This window comes from Mobula hypostoma, chromosome 1, assembly GCF_963921235.1.
Source record: "Mobula hypostoma chromosome 1, sMobHyp1.1, whole genome shotgun sequence".
Taxonomy (NCBI): Eukaryota; Metazoa; Chordata; class Chondrichthyes; order Myliobatiformes; family Myliobatidae; genus Mobula; species Mobula hypostoma.
This window is the reverse complement of record NC_086097.1, coordinates 34,857,723-34,879,994: the sequence shown is the minus strand read 5'-3', so window position 1 is coordinate 34,879,994 and position 22,272 is coordinate 34,857,723. Positions and strand designations below refer to the sequence as shown.

The 22,272-nt window shown below is 39.8% G+C and overlaps 1 protein-coding gene across 1 annotated transcript in view; it reads right to left on the bottom strand.

The window, feature by feature from the left end:
• Nucleotides 1-22,272, bottom strand: part of ppp2r5eb (protein phosphatase 2, regulatory subunit B', epsilon isoform b) — a 122,300-nt gene that overhangs the window by 39,311 nt on the left and 60,717 nt on the right. The window contains exons 2-5 of the mRNA XM_063046278.1: nt 14,295-14,491; nt 12,528-12,629; nt 6,723-6,815; nt 3,501-3,631 (exon numbers count right to left, since the gene is read on the bottom strand). Of these exons, the coding sequence (XP_062902348.1) occupies nt 3,501-3,631; nt 6,723-6,815; nt 12,528-12,629; nt 14,295-14,491 (523 nt within the window). The remainder of the gene's footprint in view (nt 1-3,500; nt 3,632-6,722; nt 6,816-12,527; nt 12,630-14,294; nt 14,492-22,272) is intronic.

The following is a 22,272-nucleotide window of genomic DNA, read 5'->3' as shown; positions in this document are numbered from 1 at the left end:
TCCCCAACACCACCACCCCACTCCCCAATCAACTCCGCTTGTTCATCATGGCCCCCATTCATTCTCCCTCTGATGTCCGTTCAGCCATACTGAACTGAAGCTCTGGAATTGCCTTCCTGAATCATTACTTTTCCAGCTTTTCCTTTCCTGCATGACAGCTATTTTTGACAAAGTTTCAAATTTCCCTCATTTTATGTAGTTCCAAATTAGAATTGATTACTCTCATGAACTGCCTTAGGATATTTTGTTACTTCAAAAACATTAGATAAGAATTTGTGTTTGTTTTCAAAGCAGTAAGGAAGTCAATGGATTTGATAATAAAATCAGTAACACCTGTACATGATACAAGTCAGAAAGTAGTTTAAGAGTTGGCAATATGGAGCAAGACAGGGATGTCTATCCTCCACAACGGTCTTAAAACATTGAGCAACTTGACAGGACAGCAAAGCCACCTTCAGCTTGTGATTTAGTCACATTGTTCACCCACTCTTAGGTGCAAAATTTTGACCTTTTAAACAAAAAAGACAAGATAGTTAAAACAAATAAAATAGATAATGGGCAAACACCTTATTGCCCATCGCAAAAGGAGGACCAGAAGAGCACATGTAGCTTTAGGACAATTTAGGCCACTTTTTCCTCAATGTCAGCAAAACAAAAGAGCTGGCCATTCACTGACTTCAGGAAGCAGCCCTTGTAGGTATCAATAATGCTGAGGTGGAGATGAAAAGATTAGGTTTATTTGTCACATGTACATCAAAACATACAGCAGAATATATCATTTGCATCAACAACCAACAGCATGAGGATATGCTGCAGCCAGCCCACAAGTGTTATATTTCCAGCACCAAAATAGCATGCCCACAACTTGCTAACTCCAACCCGTACATCTTTGCAATGTGGGAGGAAACCAGATCACCCAGAGGAAGCTCATGCCATCACAGGGAGAACGTATAAACTCATTATAAGCAACAGCAAGAATTGAAACCAGATTGCTGGCACTGTACAGCGTTACGCTAACCACTATTCTACTGTGCCGCCACTTCATCTTTGTAAGTTTCACATTCCTAAATATAAATACCAGCTTGTCCTGGCCCAACTGCAGTGATACTATGGCCATGAAAGCACAGCGGTGCATCTAGTTCCTCACAATGCTAAGGAAATTCACAATGTCTCCATTGACCCTCATCAATTTTTGATCAATGTACTACAGAAATTATCCTATTCTATACCTTACAGCTTGGCATGACAACTGCTCTGCCGAAGTGGGGATATTCAAATGGGCCATAAAACAAAGTGGCATGAACAAACCAGAAAAGGACACACAGAACACAAAACAGAACAGTACAAGCAACACACATCAAAGTTGCTGGTGAACGCAGCAGGCCAGGCAGCATCTATAGGAAGAGGTGCAGTCGACGTTTCAGGCCGAGACCCTTCGTCAGGACTAACTGAAGGAAGAGTGAGTAAGGGATTTGAAAGCTGGAGGGGGAGGGGGAGATGCAAAATGATAGGAGAAGACAGGAGGGGGAGGGATAGAGCCGAGAGCTGGACAGGTGATAGGCAGAAGGGGATACGAGAGGATCATGGGACAGGAGGTCCGGGAAGAAAGACGGGGGGGGGTGACCCAGAGGATGGGCAAGAGGTATATTCAGAGGGACAGAGGGAGAAAAAGGAGAGTGAGAGAAAGAATGTGTGCATAAAAAAGAGTAACAGATGGGGTACGAGGGGGAGGTGGGGCCTAGCGGAAGTTAGAGAAGTCAATGTTCATGCCATCAGGTTGGAGGCTACCCATACGGAATATAAGGTGTTGTTCCTCCAACCTGAGTGTGGCTTCATCTTTACAGTAGAGGAGGCCGTGGATAGACATGTCAGAATGGGAATGGGATGTGGAATTAAAATGTGTGGCCACTGGGAGATCCTGCTTTCTCTGGCGGACAGAGCGTAGATGTTCAGCAAAGCGGTCTCCCAGTCTGCGTCGGGTCTCACCAATATATAAAAGGCCACATCGGGAGCACCGGACGCAGTATATCACCCCAGTCGACTCACAGGTGAAGTGATGCCTCACCTGGAAGGACTGTTTGGGGCCCTGAATGGTGGTAAGGGAGGAAGTGTAAGGGCATGTGTAGCACTTGTTCCGCTTACACGGATAAGTGCCAGGAGGGAGATCAGTGGGGAGGGATGGGGGGGACGAATGGACAAGGGAGTTGTGTAGGGAGTGATCCCTGCGGAATGCAGAGAGAGGGGAGGAGGGAAAGATATGCTTAGTGGTGGGATCCCGTTGGAGGTGGCGGAAGTTACGGAGAATAATATGTTGGACCCGGAGGCTGGTGGGGTGGTAGGTGAGGACCAGGGGAACCCCATTCCTAGTGGGGTGGTGGGAGGATGGAGTGAGAGCAGATGTACGTGAAATGGGGGAGATGCGTTTAAGAGCAGAGTTGATAGTGGAGGAAGGGAAGCCCCTTTCTTTAAAAAATGAAGACATCTCCCTCGTCCTAGAATGAAAAGCCTCATCCTGAGAGCAGATGCGGTGGAGACGGAGGAATTGCGAGAAGGGGATGGCGTTTTTGCAAGAGACAGGGTGAGAAGAGGAATAGTCCAGATAGCTGTGAGAGTCAGTAGGCTTATAGTAGACATCAGTGGATAAGCTGTCTCCAGAGACAGAGACAGAAAGATCTAGAAAGGGGAGGGAGGTGTCGGAAATGGACCAGGTAAACTTGAGGGCAGGGTGAAAGTTGGAGGCAAAGTTAATAAAGTCAACGAGTTACAATACAGCCTCTTCAGCCCACAATGTCATGCCGATCTCCAAGATTGATCTAATGCTTTCCTCCCACATAGCCCACTACTTTTATTTCATTCATGTGCCCATCTAAGGGTCTCTAAGTGTGTTCCAGGAGAGCCCAGGAGGTATATTATACATTTTTGAACTTAATTGTTAAAATCAGCAACTTAAAGCGTTTGAGGAACAAAAAGATAGGAAAACTTTGCCTTGAAGTTCAGTCTGACTGATTTGTCACTGGCCAGATTAGAAACAGTTTTAATGGAAATTTAGGAAGATTCCAGCCTCTTACCGGAAGGACCTTTTAAACAAAGATCAATTCAGCAGAATTATTCAAACTTAGAGATCAATTCTTTCTTCAAGAATTCCCCAATTAGTCCCAATGGTGACAACTGTAATGACACAGCTAATGTTAAGGGTTATATTTAATTGCTCTCAATTATCTTATAGCTTTGTTGGTCCAGAAAACTGTCCAAAGTATAATTTGTAACCTTATGCTATTGCAATTTTCCTCGTAACAAGTTTTGGGTTTACGTTCCTCAGTGTAGCCACTATGACCTATGAATAAATCTATTAAATTTGGTAGAAGGAAATACCATGTTTATAAAATCGGGTTGAGTAAGTAATATTCCTCTCCAAGTCTAAAAAAGTACAAATAGTAAATATTTGAAATAATGTTTAATTACTTTGGAAGCAACAGCTGACAAGGAAAATATATACTTACTGTAGAAAAATATTGTTAATTTGTTTTCGAATAAACGCCCTAAGTCCAAGAAACTTTCCATAGATTCTGTGTAAGACGGTCTTCAGATAGTCTCGCTCCCGAGGATCTTCACTGTTGAACAGCTCCAAAAGCTGAAAAGTAACAAACAAATCTTTGCTGTAAATATTATGGGGTTTCAATTCAGCAGCTTGAACACTGAAATCATTACATATGAAGAAACAGCAATCCCCTAAAATAAGCAATGAAACAAATACTCATATCAGATTAGTTCAAATCACTTGAAACTAAAAAGTAGTTTAATTAAAGGAGCAAAAATCAAACAGCAGGGCTCAACACTTTTGAAATCTGCACAGGTAGATAATCATCAGATCCTAGTTTCATACAGAGCCAGATGAGTGACAGATTAGCAATGAACCTTCAAATCCCACAAAGAAGCTACACAAGTCATAAAAATGTAGAAGTCAAATCCAAAGAATAACTTGTTCAAGGAAGTATCCCCTAAATGGGGGAAAGATTAAATAAAATACTCTAAAGAGCAGCAATAAGGCAATTCCAAGGATAAAACAGATCTAATGATTTGAAATTCCGTAGTTGTTAGGAATACTGATTTTTGTTTTATCTCTGTCAACCCATATCTGTGAACTTCAACGTCAGCCACAGGAGTATCGTGGCCAGCACAAAATTCAATGCTGCCTTAATTGGTCACATCACAAGTACAAGATTTAATAGAACCCCAAATCTATTTATCCATGTAATGAAATGTAACACACTGTAAAGCTTCACTGCTTATGTAATAGCCTCTCTGTAATATTTCACTGGTAAAGTAATGGTTTCTCAGTAGCGGCAATGTTTGGGTTATGACTAGAGATAACGGGGGCTTTGGAATGTGTGCTAGCCAATGAGAGGCATGCTGTTCTTTCTTGTGGGTCTAAGAGCAGGGATTTCACAGTCCTTTGTCGGTAGGAGATGAAGAGAGAAGACGTAAATGGAAAGAGTTGGCAGACCGGCGGACAAAGTGGACTCAGAGTGGGGGTCCAACAGTCAGTGACGCTTGGAGGAGGTTGATGGGGAACAAATGGACGAATCTGTGAGCTCCAACGTGCAAATTAGACTGCTTCATTAAAATGGGCCCCTTTTTAAACTTTTTTTACTAACCCTACAGTCAGATTAAAATTTATAAAGTTCAATCATTGAATTGCATATGGTGTACTGCCTGATATTTTGCGGTTCGGAATTGTAACCGGGCAACACATCATGCAGCATCCACACAAAACGAGATTTCTCAGTTTGGCTGGACCAGAGGCTGTCTTCTCCTAGACAAACGCATGCTAGCCAAACCTCAGGGTTACAGAAGTTATCTGCAAAAGGTGCCAATTTCAAATAGAGCACACAAGCATACAAGAGCATAAAACATACCATGTGTTCGGTCAGAGTATATTGCTAATTTCTTGGAAAAAAAAGCATGGTAAAAGAAATAAAAGATCTGAAGTGGTTCATTTTGGTAGGTCAAATATGATGGCAGAATATAGTATTAATGGTAAGACTCTTGGCAGTGTGGAGGATCAGTGGGATCTTGGGGTCCGAGTCCATAGGATGCTCAAAGCAGCTGCACAGGTTGACTCTGTGGTTAAGAAGGCATACGGTGTATTGGCCTTCATCAATTGTGGAGTTGAATTTAGGAGCCGAGAGGTAATGTTGCAGCTATATAGGACCCTGGTCAGACCCCACTTGGAGTACTGTGCTCAGTTCTGATCGCCTCACTACAGGAAGGATGTGGAAACAATAGAAAGGGTGCAGAGGAAATTTACAAGGATGTTGCCTGGATTGGGGAGCATGCCTTATGAGAATAGGTTGAGTGAACTCGGCCTTTTCTCCTTGGAGAGATGGAGGATGACAGGTGACCTGATAGAGGTGTATAAGATGATCAGAGGCATTGATTGTTTGGATAGTCAGAGGCTTTTTCCCAGGGCTGAAATGGTTGCCACAAGAGGACACAAGTTTAAGGTGCTGGGGAGTAGGTACAGAGGAGATGTCAGGGGTAAGTTTGTTTTTTTTTTAAACGCAGAGAGTGGTAAGTGCATGGAATGGGCTGCCTGCAAAAGTGGTGGAGGCAGATACAATAGGGTCTTTTAAGAAACTTTTGGATAGGTACATGGAGCTTAGAAAAATAGAGGGCTATAGGTAAGCCTAGTAATTTCCAAGGTAGGGACATGTTCAGCACAACTTTGTGGGCCGAAGGGCCTGTATTGTGCTGTAGGTTTTCTATGTTTCTATGATTTCCTTTTATAGTTAGAAGCCCCAGAATCAGCTTTATTTAATCTCATGTGGGACACACAAAATACTGAAAGAACTCAGCAGGTCAGACAGCATCTACAGGGAGGAATAAAGTGCAACATTTAGGGCCGAGACCCTTCATCAGGACTGGACAGTAAGGGGGAAGAAGTCAGAATAAGGTGGAGGAGGGGAAAAAGAAGAAGCTAGGTAGTGATAGGTGAAAGTAAGTGGTTCGGGGGTGATGAAGTGAGAAACTTGGAGGTGATAAGACAGGAGAGGGGACCATGGGATAAAGGGGAGGAGGATTACTAGAGGGAGGTGACAAGCAGGTGAGGAGAAAGGGAAAGAGGGGAGATAGAATGGGGAATGGAAAGAAGAGAGGGAACAGGGAGAAATTGCCAAAGATAGAGAAACCGATATTGATGCTATCAGGTTGGAGGCTACCCAGACAGATCTCATTTTTAGTCGTACTTCACAACAAGTACAATAAACATTCTTGATCACCTGATTGTACTATGCTTTCAAAGCAAAAATGCTAAACTTGAAACAGGCCTGCCAAATTCATGAAAAAATAATTATACAATAATTCCATTGTAAACATGCTAATCTGTGTAAAGATTAATTATATATCATCTTAGCAATAGTAAAGCCTATTCAATGATTACTATACACTTATACTAAAATTTACAAAGGTAGTTTAAAGTATATTGAACACATGAAAACAGTAGTAAGTTTTCAAAACAAAATATTAAACTTGAAATAGATGAGTTAAGTTTACAATACCAATTTCATTAAGTATCATGATATTCACAGCTTACTCACCAATTACCATGAACTAATGGACAAAGTTTACACTCATAAACCGCTATGTAACTTGGATAGTAAGTAAATACAAGGAAATGCATCTCATTATTTCTTTACTCAGTTAAGACAGTTTTGCTTAAATACCTGCAATATAAATTTCTGATCTACATATTTTTTGGCAATGCTGGGCTGGAATTCTTGACTCTCTAAGAATCGAATGAAGAATTCATATACAAGCTGGAATAGACAAGAAAGAGTAAAATTACTAAAGAAAAAACACATTAAAAAAACTTCAGCACAGAAGTCAGGCATAAAAAGATTTATTAGTAACATTAATCAATTACTAATTCCAGATTTCTAATCCCACCAAGTCAATGCAATATGTAACACACACACACAAATATTTAAATATTCTAGTGATTTGTAAGGCATGTTGCAACACATAAAATTAATAAACATGATTCAAAGTTAGTGTTAACTAGACAACGGGGTGACCCGTTGGGGCACCCTTTGGGAGAAGGGTAGTGCAGTCTGATGTGACCAGAATGAACATTAAATTTTCCTGAATGCTATTGCTATCTCTTTGATTTGGAAATTAAAGAAGAAAAACTCAGCTTATTAAAGAAGAAAGACGCATAGCAAGACAAATATGTGATCAGAATGAACATTAAATATCCATGAAGTAAATTTGAAGGAATCGGGCTTGCTGGGTCGGGTCTGGAATTAAATGTCCGATGTAATGATGGATTTGGCCTTGAATAATCACAGAAGGATTCCATCGATTCCTAGTTGGAATGACTTCTTTGGCACCAAAGGATGTCATTTGGAAGAGGCAATTATATTGTCTGATGTTCTTCCTGAACTCGTTTGCAATAGGTTCATCATTGCTGTACAAATTGAGGAGTTCATTACATAGAGGCTGCAAATTGCCTATCCTGACCTTTCCCTTCATACAGCAGAAATGTGTGGTTTCTGCAGTGAATAGGAAGGCATGACAGTGAGGGCATACTCTGGTCATCGAAGCAACATAAGCAGAAATGTGACGGCATGTGAGTTGTGCATTTTGCCTTGCTCCTTCTCTGTCGAGGTATTGTCATCGAAAGCGGCCATTGTCGTCTTCAGCAACTCTCGCAATAATTACTCTGTGCCGCATATTCTCGAGTTGATCTTTCCTTTTCTCCTCTGTCTCTTCCTCTCTCCTCCTCCTCTGCTTGTTTTTGTCATTCTGGAGACGCGCAGCCTTTTCATCCTTTGTCTCTTCATTTCTTCTACCATTTGTTCTTTCTCTCTGATCCTGGAGTCGTGCGGCCCAGGCCTGATCGGATTCTTGTTCTCTCCTCCATCTGTGCCTATTGTTGTCATTTTGGAGACGTGCATGCCTGTCCTCCCCTGTCTCGTCTTCCCTCATCTTTTTTGTCCTGACTCTTTGATCCTGGAGTCGTGCGGCCCTGGCCTCAACCGATTGTTGTTCTCTCCCTCTCCTTGCTGCTTCCCGACGATGTTGTGCGTCACCTCTTGACCATAATGTCCCCCTTCTCTTTCCACGCGGCATAATTAGGCTATCCATATATTTTTACCCTAATGCTTGATAGAAGATAGAAAGCAGTAACACCAAGCCTCCAAGCTGCTGAGGCTGGCCGCGCGCATGCGTTGGGCTGTGGCGTCGCAGTCTCCATGGAAGGTGGAGCCGGCTCTGTGAGCATCGTGAGGCGCGCGGAGGCTGGCCGTTCGCATGCGTCGGGCTGTGGCATTGCAGTCTCCATGATGGCCAATCGGGTCTCGGGTGAAAGGCAGCCTGTTGATTTTTGGTGAATGAGCAATTTTATACAAATATATAACCCTGAACTTTGCCTGCATTCTGTAAGTTAGCACATTTTAATTCGATTTAGCCAAAAGAAAAAGTGCCACTGTATTGCACCGTTTGCGCTAATTGGAGGTCACAAACAGACAGACAGAGCATTAGAGTTTTAGTAGCATATAGAAAGATACTGTACATGTAAAGATTAGAGAGGAATCAATTCTAATGAAGGGAACATTTGACCTTATTAACAATAGTAAAACCATTGTAAAAGATTATGTCAATGATTTGGTTGATGGAATTGATGGCTTTGTTGCAAAGTTTGCAGATGATATGAAGATAGGTGGAGGGGCAGGTGGTTTGAGGAAGTAGGCTACAGAAAGACAGACAGATTAGGAGAATGGGCAAAGAAATGGCAGATGGGATACAGGGTCGGGAAGTTTATGGTCATGCACTTTGGAAGAAATAAAAGGGTAGATGATTTTCTAAATGGAGACAAAATACAAAAATCTAAGGTGCAAAGCGATTTAGAAGTCCTCGTGCAGTATTCCCTAAAGGTTAATTTGCAGGTTGAGTCTGTGGTAGGGAAGCAAACGTGATGTTAGCATTATTTCAAGAGGACTAGAACATAAAAGCAAGGATGTAATGTTGAGACCTTGTAAAGCACTGGTGAGGCCTCAGAGGCGTTTCTGAGTGGTTTTGGGCCCCTTTATCTTAGAAAGATGTGCTGAAACTGGAGAGGATTCAAGGAAGCTCACAAAAATGATTCCAGAGTTAAGCAGCTTGTCATATGAAGAGCATCTGATAGCTCTGGGCCTGCATTGTTGAAATTCAAAAGAATGAGGGGTGACCTAATAAAAACCTATTGAATGGTGAAAGGCCTTGATTGAGCGGATGTGGGGAGGATGCTTCCTATAGTGGGAGTGTCTAAGACCCAAGGATACGTCCTCATAATAGAGGGGTATCCTTTTAGAACAGAGATGAAGAGGAATTCCTTTCACCAGAGAGTGCTGAATCTGTGGAATTTGCTGCCACAAGCAACTGTGAAGGTCAAGATTTTATGTATATTTAAGGCAGAGGTTGCTAGAGTCTTGATACGGGGAAAAGGCCAGAGAATGGAGCTAACAGGAAATATGGATTAGCCATGATGGTATGGCAGAACAGGCTCAACGGGTCATATGGCCTAATTCTGCTCCAAATATTTTATGGTATATGAAAAAGATACCAAGAAAGTCTGTTTTTAACTATAAAGGAGAAAGAAGATTTTGCAATATTTAATATTCTTATGGGAATGTTGAAAATGATATTAAGAGCTAAATAAAGAGGCAGTGTTCCAAAAGCTGGCCTTAATTTAATTGGCTTGTACATATCAATAAGGAACACAATTCTTATAGAGCAAATAATGACATATAATTCAAACTACTTGGCATCAAAGCAACATATGATACAGATTTTTCAGACTGATCATGAAGGTCACTCAAATATAAGGAAGACCATTATATTTCATTATGGTCATCAGTTTTGTATCTCTAAATGCTAAGACTTCACAAAAGGCCTCACTTTTACCTCCTGTATTTTACCTATAATTATTGCAGGTAATTCATACCAATTTGACTTAGTCTTGCAGCTCGCTACTGTGTAGTATACACTGGAAATTTAATTGCCACGCATCTCCCACTTTCAGGACAGAAAAATGATAATAGCCACTTAATTAATTTACTATTTTACCCCAAAATAAAACAGTTGTTCACAAAAAAATTTGTGCTTTGCAAGTCGCCTTCAGGTACAATACAAAATAATTCTGTCATTGATGGGCTATTTTCCTTGTGACAAACAGCCCACACTTTAAAATAGTGGCATCAACATATGCCAATTATATTGAAATAGCATCATTGTCATACAGAAGTTTCAAAACTTGGGCCTCTGAACCTCCCTCTGGATTTTTGATTTCCTCATTAGTGCAGATCAGTTGAAATATCTCCTGCCCGCTGACAATCAACACAGCAGCGTGGTAGTTAGTGAGACGCTATTACAGCTCAGGGCATCAGAGTTCAGATTTCAATTCCAGCAACCTCTGGAAGGAGTTAGTACATCCTCCCTGTGGATCATGTGGGTTCTCCCCAGGTGCTCTGGTTTCCTCCCACAGCCTAAAGATGCCGGGTAGGTTAAACAGTTGTTGTAAATTGTCCCATGATTAGAAATCAGGGTTGTCAGGGTTTGTTGGGTGGCATGGCTCGAAGTGCCGGAAAGGCCAAATCCTCGCTGGATCGCTAAATAAAAAATAAAAATGAACACCGGTGCACCTCAAGGATGTGTGCTTAGCCCACCGCTCTACTCTCTCTACACTCACAACTGTATGGCTCAAATACCACCTATAAATTCACCAATGACATCACTGTTGTTAGCAGAATCTTAAATGGGGAGGAGGTGGTGCACAGGAGCAAGATACCTGGTCAGTAAGTGCTGCTGCAACAACATCCTTGCACTCAACATCAGTTAAAGCAAGGAATTGACTGTGGACTTCAGGAATGAGAGGTCAGGAGAACATGCACCGGTCCTCACTGAGAGGTCAGCAGTGAAATGGTGAGCAGCTCCAAGTGCCTGGGTGTCAGCTTCTCAGAGGATCAATTCCGGCCCAACACATCGAAATATTTGCTAAGTCATGCATGCCAGTGGCTATAATTCATTAGAGGTTTAAGGACATTTGGTATGTCACAAAAGACTGTAGCAAGTTTCTACAGATGTACTGTGTAGAGCATTCTGACCGGTTGCATCAGCACCTGGTGTGGAGGCTCCAAAGCCAGGACATAAAGAGGCTGCAGAGGGTTGTAGACTCAGCCAGCTTCACCATGGGCACAACCCTCCCCCCCCACCATCACAGCTACCTTCAAAAGGCAGTGCCTCATGGTGGTGACACCCATCATTGAGCACCCTCACAGTATGAGACATGCCCTCTGCTCATTACTACCAAAAGGAGGTACAAGAGCTGAAGGTCCAGAGACAACGTTCTTATGAACATCTTCATCTCCTCTGCCATCAGATTTCTGCATGGTCCATGAACATTACCTTGCTATTCTTCATCTGAACTTATAGTTATTTTGTCTTGCACTGTTCTGTTGCCACGAAATAACACATTTGATGACCTACGGCAGTGATAATAAACCTGATTCTGACTCCAAAGGACAACTTTATATTACAATTTTCATGTGATAATTCAAAGCTTCAATTATGTTGATTGTTTTAACTAATGACATCTATAGAAAAGCAAGCTCTGGATTTCTAATTTTTCAAGTGAAGTTGAATATTGCTTGTACCATTTCTTCCACTGGAATTCTCGATGCTGAGCGCAACCTAATGTTATTTAAGTAATTTATTAGTAGTAAAACATGTTTTAATAAATATTTTGCAGGTAAAACAGCCCGGAAGGCATGGATTGTAGGATAACACAACTATTAATGCTCTCAGAAGTTCCTCAATTAATAGCAATGCCAAGAGCAATGTTGAAATTGCATCAGCCAAAAGGTCAAATTAATTGAATGAATGCAAAAAGTGAGATTGAACATTGGTAATTTATCTAAAAGACAATAATTTTTAAAATCATTGAACTCTATAAATGAAGAGTATTCACATGGAAATGGTAATTAATTAGGAATCCAAAAGTGGCAAAGTTAAATTACACAAAGCCAAGTTCCAGTATGAAGCAATTATATTGATGGGTATTACCAATTAAAACAAATGTGAAAACTGGATTGACTAAGAAAACCAACTAATTTGTGAGGAAAAATATTCTTCAGAAAGGGACCCTGATACCTATATCTTGCTTGGAAGTAAATGACCCTCATTTCCATTGTATGATAGATACTTAAGAGCCCTCAAGAATGTTAAAATTAGAACAATTAATAGTGCTAGCACCATCCATATCACTGAAAATTTTTTTTTAAGTAGTGCTGATCATCATTTTGTGCAATCCTTGGTTTATTCCAGTCAAAACTATTAAATTTAAATTACAGGACTGGAAAGTTTTAGACTTTCAGTGGTCTGAAACATTTAATATTCTGATTGCCATTGTACCAAAATATTACAGAGCTAGCCAAGCTAGATATCTAATATAGATACCATATTAATTTTACATAAGAACTTGTAGAGTTTACCTGTAAGTGAGGCCAGGATGCCTCCAGTGTTGGTTCATCTTCTTCTGGGTCAAACTCTGAAGTATCTGAAGGTGGGAGTGTCCTAAAAATATTTAAAGAAACCTATGGCAAAATAGAATAGAAATTACATATTGAACATCCTTCTCAAAAAACTTAGTTATCTTAACCAGCAGCAACCGAGAAGAACAAGAACAGAGGTTTAATAGTGACACTTCATACGGACCTGGAAATACATCACAATCTCAGGATCAAAAAATATTGTTGCCTTCAATATCGCAGCTCATAAACTGATGCAATGATTTGCAGAAACAATTCAACAGAATTAGTGAGAATATTGCAAATTACAGTTTGTAATCTCCAAATAGCATGCATAAATCATTTGTAATTTCCACATTTTAAAAGACTGATAAAGATTCTTGAAGAAATACCTGTTAAACAAGTATACCCGATGAACTTCCCCTTTGGTTCTTGTACTGAAATGTCAGTACAAATAAAATAGATATTAATATGCAGGTATACTACATTGAAACGTTCTCTATAGATTCAATGTGGTAGTTCTATCCAGTGGTTTATAATAAGCTTAAAAGAAAAGAATAATTTTAACATAATATATTAAGCAAATACAAATTTACTAATCACTTCAGCAACTTCACTATGAGGAAACAAACAAAATGAATAATTATTAAAAGAGCAAATACACCTGCAAGAATTTTTGTAATAAAAAATATATGTACCTAGTGAAGGGCAGGATTGGTTTGAGTCAGGATGGCTGCAAGAGTTATGCAGAGGGACACCAAAGCAAGCCAACTGATTAGCATCATTCATCCAGTCCATTCATCAATACCACTCTGGTGCTTACTCTCTACCAGATGCCAAGGCCTCTTTGCAAGTAATTCCATGTCCTTATGCATCTATCACAGTTTCAGCCTAGTTAATTGGTCACAATTATATTCCTTGACCCAACGGATTTGTGGAAGCACACAGCTCACCAGCACATTCTCAAAGGCAGTCACCAATGGATTAGCTTGTTGGTGAAGCCACTAGAGTAATTCAGTTACAGTAAAATTCCAATAATCTTGTCATTTTCAGCTCTTTGGTAATGCCGGATTATCAAGTTTTCTGGACTAACGTACATTATTGGATATTATTACCTCTACACTTAATTCACATTTTGTTTTAAAGCAGTTACACAGTAGAATAACAGATTTTCCAGTAAAGCCACCAAGTATAAAGGGAGTGTAGAGTAGGTACCAGGTCTCAAGTATGTCAGAGACAGCCTGGGAACCAAGGTCCTAGTGAGTTAGCCCCTGCACTATTGGGATTTCCAATTAGTTGAATAGCTTATGTGTCTTACTCTAGTAAGTTTTCGTTTGGTTTTTAATCTATTGTTTTTAAATTCAATCACTTGCGGGCTGCCACCCCCAGCACATACATGCTGATTGTTAACACAAACGATGCGTTTTATTGCATATTTCCAATTACGTATGGTAAATAAATCTGAATCTTTTTCCTTTGACAAAGAGCCAACCCACTCGAGAACGCCACCCAATTAAATTTCTATCACACCATAAAAATTACTCCACTTTTTCTTTTATTACTTTGATGCAAAAATAAATACTAAGAGGTTTTGAAAATGAGAGATACGGTTGTAGATGACTAATAAATTCCACAATGTACAGTTGAAGTGTGCTGGCATTAGAAAATGATGGGATTAAGAGGAAAAAATGTCCAAATGAAAAAGGACAATTTGCAAGTTAACAAACTTACCATTTTAACTATTTCAGGATATGTTTGTTCCGTCAAGATTCCTCGACCCACAGCAACAAAGTCTACCAATTCACTAAGGGTTGAGCGCTTATACTCCTTCATTTTAAGGTCTGCTAATGAATCCATGAAATCAAATACGACACAACACTGCTGTAATTTCTTCTGAAAGAGCATGACTTTCTCCGTTGTTGAAACATCTACAAAAAAGCCAAAATGGATGAGAATTATAACAACCATCCAGTTGAAAGCAAGTGCATTTCCATTTTTATATACCATTTGTTTTCAAAATGATTTCCATTAATGCAAGCAGAAAGTCAAAGTTAGCTACCAACCATTCAAACAAACCAATAGAAAAGTAACCCAACAAAAATAATGTCGAGCATTATTTTCCTTGGGGAACCTTGGGATCTACTTAATATCCATATTCAAGTTCAAAAGAAACATGCGAGCTGGACCCATCCAATATTCTCTCAAAATCATGTTTAACTCCTATAGGTGCATGATATTATATTAATACAAAAAAAAATACTTGGCCACTGTCATAGGCTGCCTATTTCAAGTATATTCCTTTCAAGCAGATTGCCTTGGAATGTAAAGAAAATGCATTAATCTGAAATAAGTAAACTTTTTCCAGATGTTACACCCCACTGCATCAATGTTTTCACCTCTTCCTTTCATACTCAGACTCTATACACAATTGAATACAGGTTTCCCCCGCTATCCGAAGGTAGCGCATTCCCATGAAACGGTTCTTAAGCCGGAATGTCGTAAAGTGAATGAGCAATTACCATTTATTAATATGGGAAAAATTTTTGAGCGTTCCCAGACCCAAAAAATAACCTACAAAATCATGCCAAATAACACATAAAACCTAAAATAACAGTAACATATAGTAAAAGCAGGAATGATATGATAAATACACAGCCTATATAAAGTAGAAATACTTTTCTGCAGCACTGTCTAGCGCAGCGAAAATCTCGCGGAAGCGCTCTCGGCAGAAACACTCTCTCCAGTTACTTTTAAGCTATGAAGCTGCCAAATCATACCAAACAACACATAAAAATACACAGCCTATATAAAGTAGAAATAATGTATGTACAGTGTAGTTTCACTTACCGGAATCGGGAAGACTCCAATAAATTGCAGTTGCGTCACTGTTAAACACTTGCTTATACGAATAACCACCTGACGCAATCGGCAATCGCCTCTGATCTGGGCTGACATTTACGTGCCAGGCGGCACCTAATTAATTAACTTGTTTATTTCGGCTTTTTTCTTAAAGATGTGCTGTATGTGTCCCGACTACCGCTGCACCACTCTATTCTTCGCAGCATGGAGGCTGGGGACCACTGCTTAAACTATGAAGCTGCCCTCGCCTCAGAAACTGATCAAACCACCCATGACTACCTTTAAATTCCACTTTCGCAACACTTTCATCACCATCGTCCAGTGCTTTCTGTTTTAGCTTATTAAAAAGACTGACTGATTTCTCCTTAAGTATAAGAAAACTTAACGGATCACCACACTTTGTACACCCATCAATCCACTCAAGCAATAGACTTTCCATTTTATCTATTATTGGATGCGGATTAAGAGAGACCACTTTGCTACGAGCAGAACCAACAGTAACATTGGCAGCTTTCAAAATTCTTTCTCTCTGCGTAGAAATAGTGCGAATGGTGGACGCAGGCAAGTTCAACGCATGAACAATGTCCTTACTTTGTTCACCACGATCGAAACGCTTAATTATGTCTAGTTTTACGCTAAGTGTAACACCCTTACGAGCTCTTTTAGGCTTTTCCGATACCTTAGAACCGATCTTGCTAACAGATGTACAAAATAAATCAAGATAAAGCACGCGTATAAGCAATGCCGGCTAGAATGCAGTTCCGGGGGAGGAGCTTGGCTGTTCGGGGGCATGCTGCCTTTTTTTGTAACAGTGAAAACACCCTTTGTCGGTGAAAACAGGTAACTAATGTAGATCTTTCGTAACAGCGAGGTGTCGTAAAGCAAACGTTTGGAAAATGGGGGCCACCTGTATCAATAAAACCTTGTGTTTCATATACTTAAAAATGTATACTTTCAGTTAAAATGTGAAAACATCCCATGATATGATCTAAAATTACACCACCTAAACCTTGGCTGCAGTTCAAAATACAAACCACGGCTGCTTTTAGAAACAAAACCTGAAGATATTTCATCTCCAGACTTCTCACTTGCAGTTTTTAAACTGAGGAATCCCACAATGTAATCTAAATTTGTAGCTGTTTCACCACAAAGCTTCAATATTTGAGTATTTTTGTATAGTCTTAACTTAAATCATTCCCTTGTGTCAACGATTATTTTTCCAAAAGGGAAAGCATGGCCAGCTCGACAGTGGTAGCTCATAAGATTTTAATGACCAGGAGGAAAGGGTAATTCTGATCTACTCAGTTCCATGTTGAAATACATTGGTAAAATGTATCTCAGTTTATAACCAACTGTTCAACCTTAAAAGATGGAAAATTCTGCGATGAGAACAGCCCGATATTATCAACCAAGCTTCAATAGGCATTCAGTCCTTTGTATAGACAAATAAAGAGGGTGATGTGTTTTGACACAACCCTGGCCATTGATTGCAGATTTCCAATATGAAAGCAGTGGCAAATCCAGCTCATAATAAGCAGCACCTCTTGCATGTCTTAGTTATATTAGACTACTGTATAAAAATGGGTTCCACTCCAATCTCTCATCAATTCCAGCCAAGACAATCAAAGGTAAAGTTCAAATTTCAAATTTATTATCGAAGTATGTATACCATACACAGCCTTGAGATTCATCTTCTTGCAGGCAGCTACACAACAAAGAAACACAATAGAACCCACAAAAAGTCACAAAGACTGAGAAACATCCAATGAACAAGAGTGCAATTAGTAAAAAAAAAGTAAACAAATAATTCATAGAACATGATCTGCAGATTTCCGAAAGTGAGTCCACAGCTGCAGGACAACAACTACTCCCAAACACTGTGGCAAGGAACTGAAGACGGTACTAGGGTATTTGCGTCCTGGACAATTGTGTCCCAGTCACTAGTGTCTCTGGATATTTGCATCCTTTTTTTTGCGTCCCGGTCATTTGCGTCCCACTATATGTAACCATTACTGGGTAACAAACCCTGTGTTATATAAGCCTCTTATCTCAGCTCAAAAAGCAACCGTCTAATCAATTAGGGTAATTGTAGGCAAATGAGGCATGCCTCGTTTGCGACTGAGCTACTTATAAACAAACCCCCACGTTTCCTATTACAATTTGACTTTAAATTTACTTTTTTTTCAGAAATTAAGCTATGTCACAGTTCTTGAAATCAAGCAAAGCTGGAAATACACTTGTTGATGACGGAAATTATATCTATTACTATCATAAGAAAAATGCTGCGGGCACGAAAACTTACTGGAGATGTGTGGTACGATCCTGCAAAGCAAGAGTTCATACCAAGAGCAATGTAATAACAAAACGAATTAATGAGCATAACCATGGTTCTTCTGCTGCTGCAATTAGAGCAAAAGGATCGATTTTAGAGTTGAAAAACTGCGATATCCTCACAAGAACCAACAAGACATCTCATTGGAACAACTTTGTCAAAACATGATGAATTTTCAATGGCAGAAGTGCCTTCTGTCTCTGCAATGGGGAGAAATGTTCATCGTTGGAGACAGAAAGCACAAAATTCTTCATCTATACCAAACCAAAAATGTAATTACGAAATACCAGAAGAATATTGTATTCTCCCCACAGGACAATGGTTTCTTGCAATTGATACTGGCATAAATGATGAAAATAGAATGCTCATCTTTGCTTCTGAAGAGGATCTGGATGACTTGACACGATTTCAGAATTGGGCAGCAGATGGCACTTCTAAAATCTGCCACAAATCTATTATCAATTGTACTGCATCCATGTCCAAGATGGTACATTCAGTATTCCCTGTGCTTTTGCTCTTCTACATATGACCGCCTATTCAGTCTTTTGTTGCAGACTCGCCCTCAACTTAATCCCAAATTAGTGCTGACGGATTTTGAAATAGGAGCAAGAAAGAGTATAGCAGAAACATATCCTAATGCAACAATAAGCTCATGTATTTTTCATTTGTCAAAATCCATCCTTAAGAAAATATGCGACCTTGGTTTAAGACAACAATATAACGAAGATCAAGAATTCAATTTAAAAATTAGATGTTTCTCTGCATTAGCTTTCCTTCCAGTAAATGATGTGGTAACAGGCTTCTTGGATCTGAGTGAAGATCATGACTTACCTCCCGAATTCATCGCATACTTTGAAGTTACATACATTGGCCAAGCAAGAGGTAGATGTGGGCACAGGATTGCAGCAAGCTTTTCCACCACAACTTGGAATGTTCATGATCGAACAATGAACGACTTGCCTAGATCTAACAATAGTTTAGAGGGGTGGCATAATGCTATTCAAAATTCAATTACTTGTCAACACCCCTCTGTTTGGAAATTAATTGATGCGTTGAAGAAAGCGGAAGCTATGGCCACAAAGAAGAAAATTGACTACCAAAGAAAGATTATTGTCCAACCAAGAAATAACAGTATCAATAAGCGCCTTCAATCATTAATTGCACGTTATAATCCTGAGGACAAATTAAGTTTCTTATGAGGGGTTGCCCACAACATGCATACTTTTTAAGTTTGGACTTATAAATCAAATTTTTTAATCAATAAAATGCATGCTATAATCCCTTTTTTAATAAAACTGTTTTTGATTTTAAAAATTACACGAATATGTAAAATTATACCTTTTATGAAATATACACATATTGGGACACAAATTTAATATGAAATATACAAACCCCATTTCCAGAAAAGTTGGGATATTTTCCAAAATGCAAAAAAACAAAAATCTGTGATATGTTAATTCACGTGAACCTTTATTTAACTGACAAAAGTACAAAGAAAAGATTTTCAATAGTTTTACTGACCAACTTAATTGTATTTTGTAAATATACACAAATTTAGAATTTGGTGGCTGGAATACACTCAACAAAAGTTGGGACAGAGTTAAAATAAGATTGGAAAAGTGCACAGAAAAGTCATGCTACTGTGACAATTATAGCCACCTGGGCTCGGGAGTACTTCGGAAAACCATTGTCACTCAACACAGTCCGTCACTGCATCCAGAAATGCAACTTTAAACTGTATTAAGCAAGGAGGAAGCCATACATCAACTCTATGCAGAAACGCCGGCGAGTTCTCTGGGCCCGAGCTCATCTCAGATGGACCGAAAGACTGTGGAACCGTGTGCTGTGGTCAGATGAGTCCACATTTCAGCTAGTTTTCGGAAAACCGGGCATCGAGTTCTCCGTGCCAAAGATGAAAATGACCATCCAGATTGTTATCAGTGAAAGGTGCAAAAGCCAGGATCTGTGATGGTATGGGGGTGCATCAGTGCCCACGGCATGGGTGAGTTGCATGTATGTGAAGGTACCATTGACTCTGAGGCGTATATTAGGATTTTAGAGAGACATATGTTGCCATCAAGGCGACGTCTCTTCCCGGGACGTCCATGCTTATTTCAGCAGGACAATGCCAGACCACATTCTACACGGGCTACAACAGCGTGGCTTTGTAGACACAGAGTGCGTGTGCTTGACTGGCCTGCTGCCAGTCCAGATCTATCTCCTATTGAAAATGTATGGCGCATCATGAAGAGGAGAATCAGACAACGGAGACCAAGGACTGTTGAGCAGCTGAAGTCTTATATCAAGCAAGAATGGACAAAATTTCCATTTGCAAATCTACTACAATTAGTCTCCTCAGTTCCAAAACGATTAAAAAGTGTTATTAAAAGGAAAGGTGATGTAACACAATGGTAAACATGTCTCTGTCCCAACTTTTGTTGTGTATTGCAGCCATCAAATTCTAAATTTGTGTATGTTTACAAAATACAATTAAGTTGGTCAGTAAAACTATTGAAAATCTTTTCTTTGTACTTTTGTCAGTTAAAGGTTCGCGTGAATTAACATATCACAGATTTTTGTTTTTTATTGCATTTTGGAAAATATCCCAACTTTTCTGGAAATGGGGTTTGTACATATATTGGTACACAAATGTCTGGGACGCAAGAAAAACGGACACAAATGTCCAGGGACGCCAATGACCTGGATGCATTTGACCAGGACACAGTTGTCCTGTCACCACCGAAGACTCCTGTACCTTCTGCCTGATGGTAGTCGCGGGAAGGAAGGAAGACGGGTCAAACACAGGCAGAAGGTACTGAATATTGGCTCGATTTCCAACATTTTAACCTGGCTCGATGCTTTAACTGGTGCAGATTAATGGAGCTAAGCATGGTCATTTTCTGCCCTCAGGCCTCGATACAGCCCCTAGCAATGGCCGCCCTGGCCGTAACTGCACTATTGAAATTCAAGTTCACTGAATCCCTCAGGAGATCATACAATCACTAATTTGTTTAGTTGGTTCAAAAGCACATTTGTTTAAGGGAAAGTAAAGGCTGCAGGTTGTACTGATCATAGTTCAGAAGAAAGATATGTAGTACTAACAAGCTTTTTGAGCTATCTGCAAACCATCACTGTACACTGCCAGCTCCATCTTGGGATAAATAAAGACAGACCTAGTCACCAAAGGTAGTGTTAATCAATTTTTGTATAAAAAGTGCTACAACATCTCTCATTAGAAATCAGAAAGCTCAGTGGAGGAGGGGTAACAGAGTAGTGCTGCACACAGTACAGCAGCCTCACAGCACCTGTGAAGGATCAGTTCTGATCTCGAGTGTTGTGGGAAGCTTGCACGTTCTATAGTTGACAGCCTAGGTTTCCCGCAGGGTGCTCCAGGTTCCTCCTTTTCCTAAAGGTGTACTAGTTGTTGGTGGAGTTAGGGTACATAGCAAATAATAATTTCAACAGCAACCATTCTTCAGATCAGAATGTGGATTGCAGACTGAATTTAAAACGCAGCTCAGAACATTGGGGTTTCTGGAGCTGCAGGTTGGAGTCAATCACAAACAAAGAAACACTCCACTTAGACCTCAGTTACCTGTATATGCATGAATGTGGCATACAGTAGGTAGGGATTAACATTCATTTTGGATATCTGGAGTATGTGTGCAAAGAAGGTGGTGTTTGCAAACTATATATAATTCAAAGGAAGCACTGCAGACACACTAACTATAGAAATGGCCTGTTGTTACCTTTGATCTTTGGCATATAAAATGTCATGTAATATTGGGTCGAGCAGACTTCTTCTTCCAAGAGTGCTTCAAATGCTGAATAAACACTTCTATATCACTAGCTTCAGTGCCTCTCCAGTGACTTTGTTCACAGTTACAATAGCTGGGTTGATTGCCTACTGTAAACACACAGTCCCCTAACCTACAGGTAATAGGAATGTGAGAGAAAGAAATAATGGAGGGATAGGGTTGATGACATTATGCAGAAAGCAAATAACAGATTTGAGGGACTGAATGTACCTCCTGTGTCATAAGGAATATAGAGTGAGCAAAAATATAGCAGATGGAGTACAAAGAGGGAGAAGTGTGAATTCATCCATTTCAAAACAAAACACCAAATTAGAAACATTAATAGAAGCTGTGGAGAAGCAACAGTATTTTGATGCTAATGGACTTGACTCACTGAATTCAGAGAACATAAATCAAAAAGACTACAAACATGCTACAGTAACTGTAATGACAAATAATATAATTTACAGCTTTGTATATTAATCCACAGAAAAGAAATGGGTCGCATAGGTTTATAAAGATTAAATAGGTGACCCCTAGATTTCATTAGGGGTGGGTAGGGGGATGGCTGCGTTCATAGAAAATGGTCCCTATCGGGTCTTCCCATAATGCAAAGCCTATTACCTTCTTATCACAAAATGACAGCAAAATTGTTCTTCTTTTCCCCAAACAAATTTCTTAAGTGCAAATTTTTATTTCCTGTTCAGACAACGGTACAGTC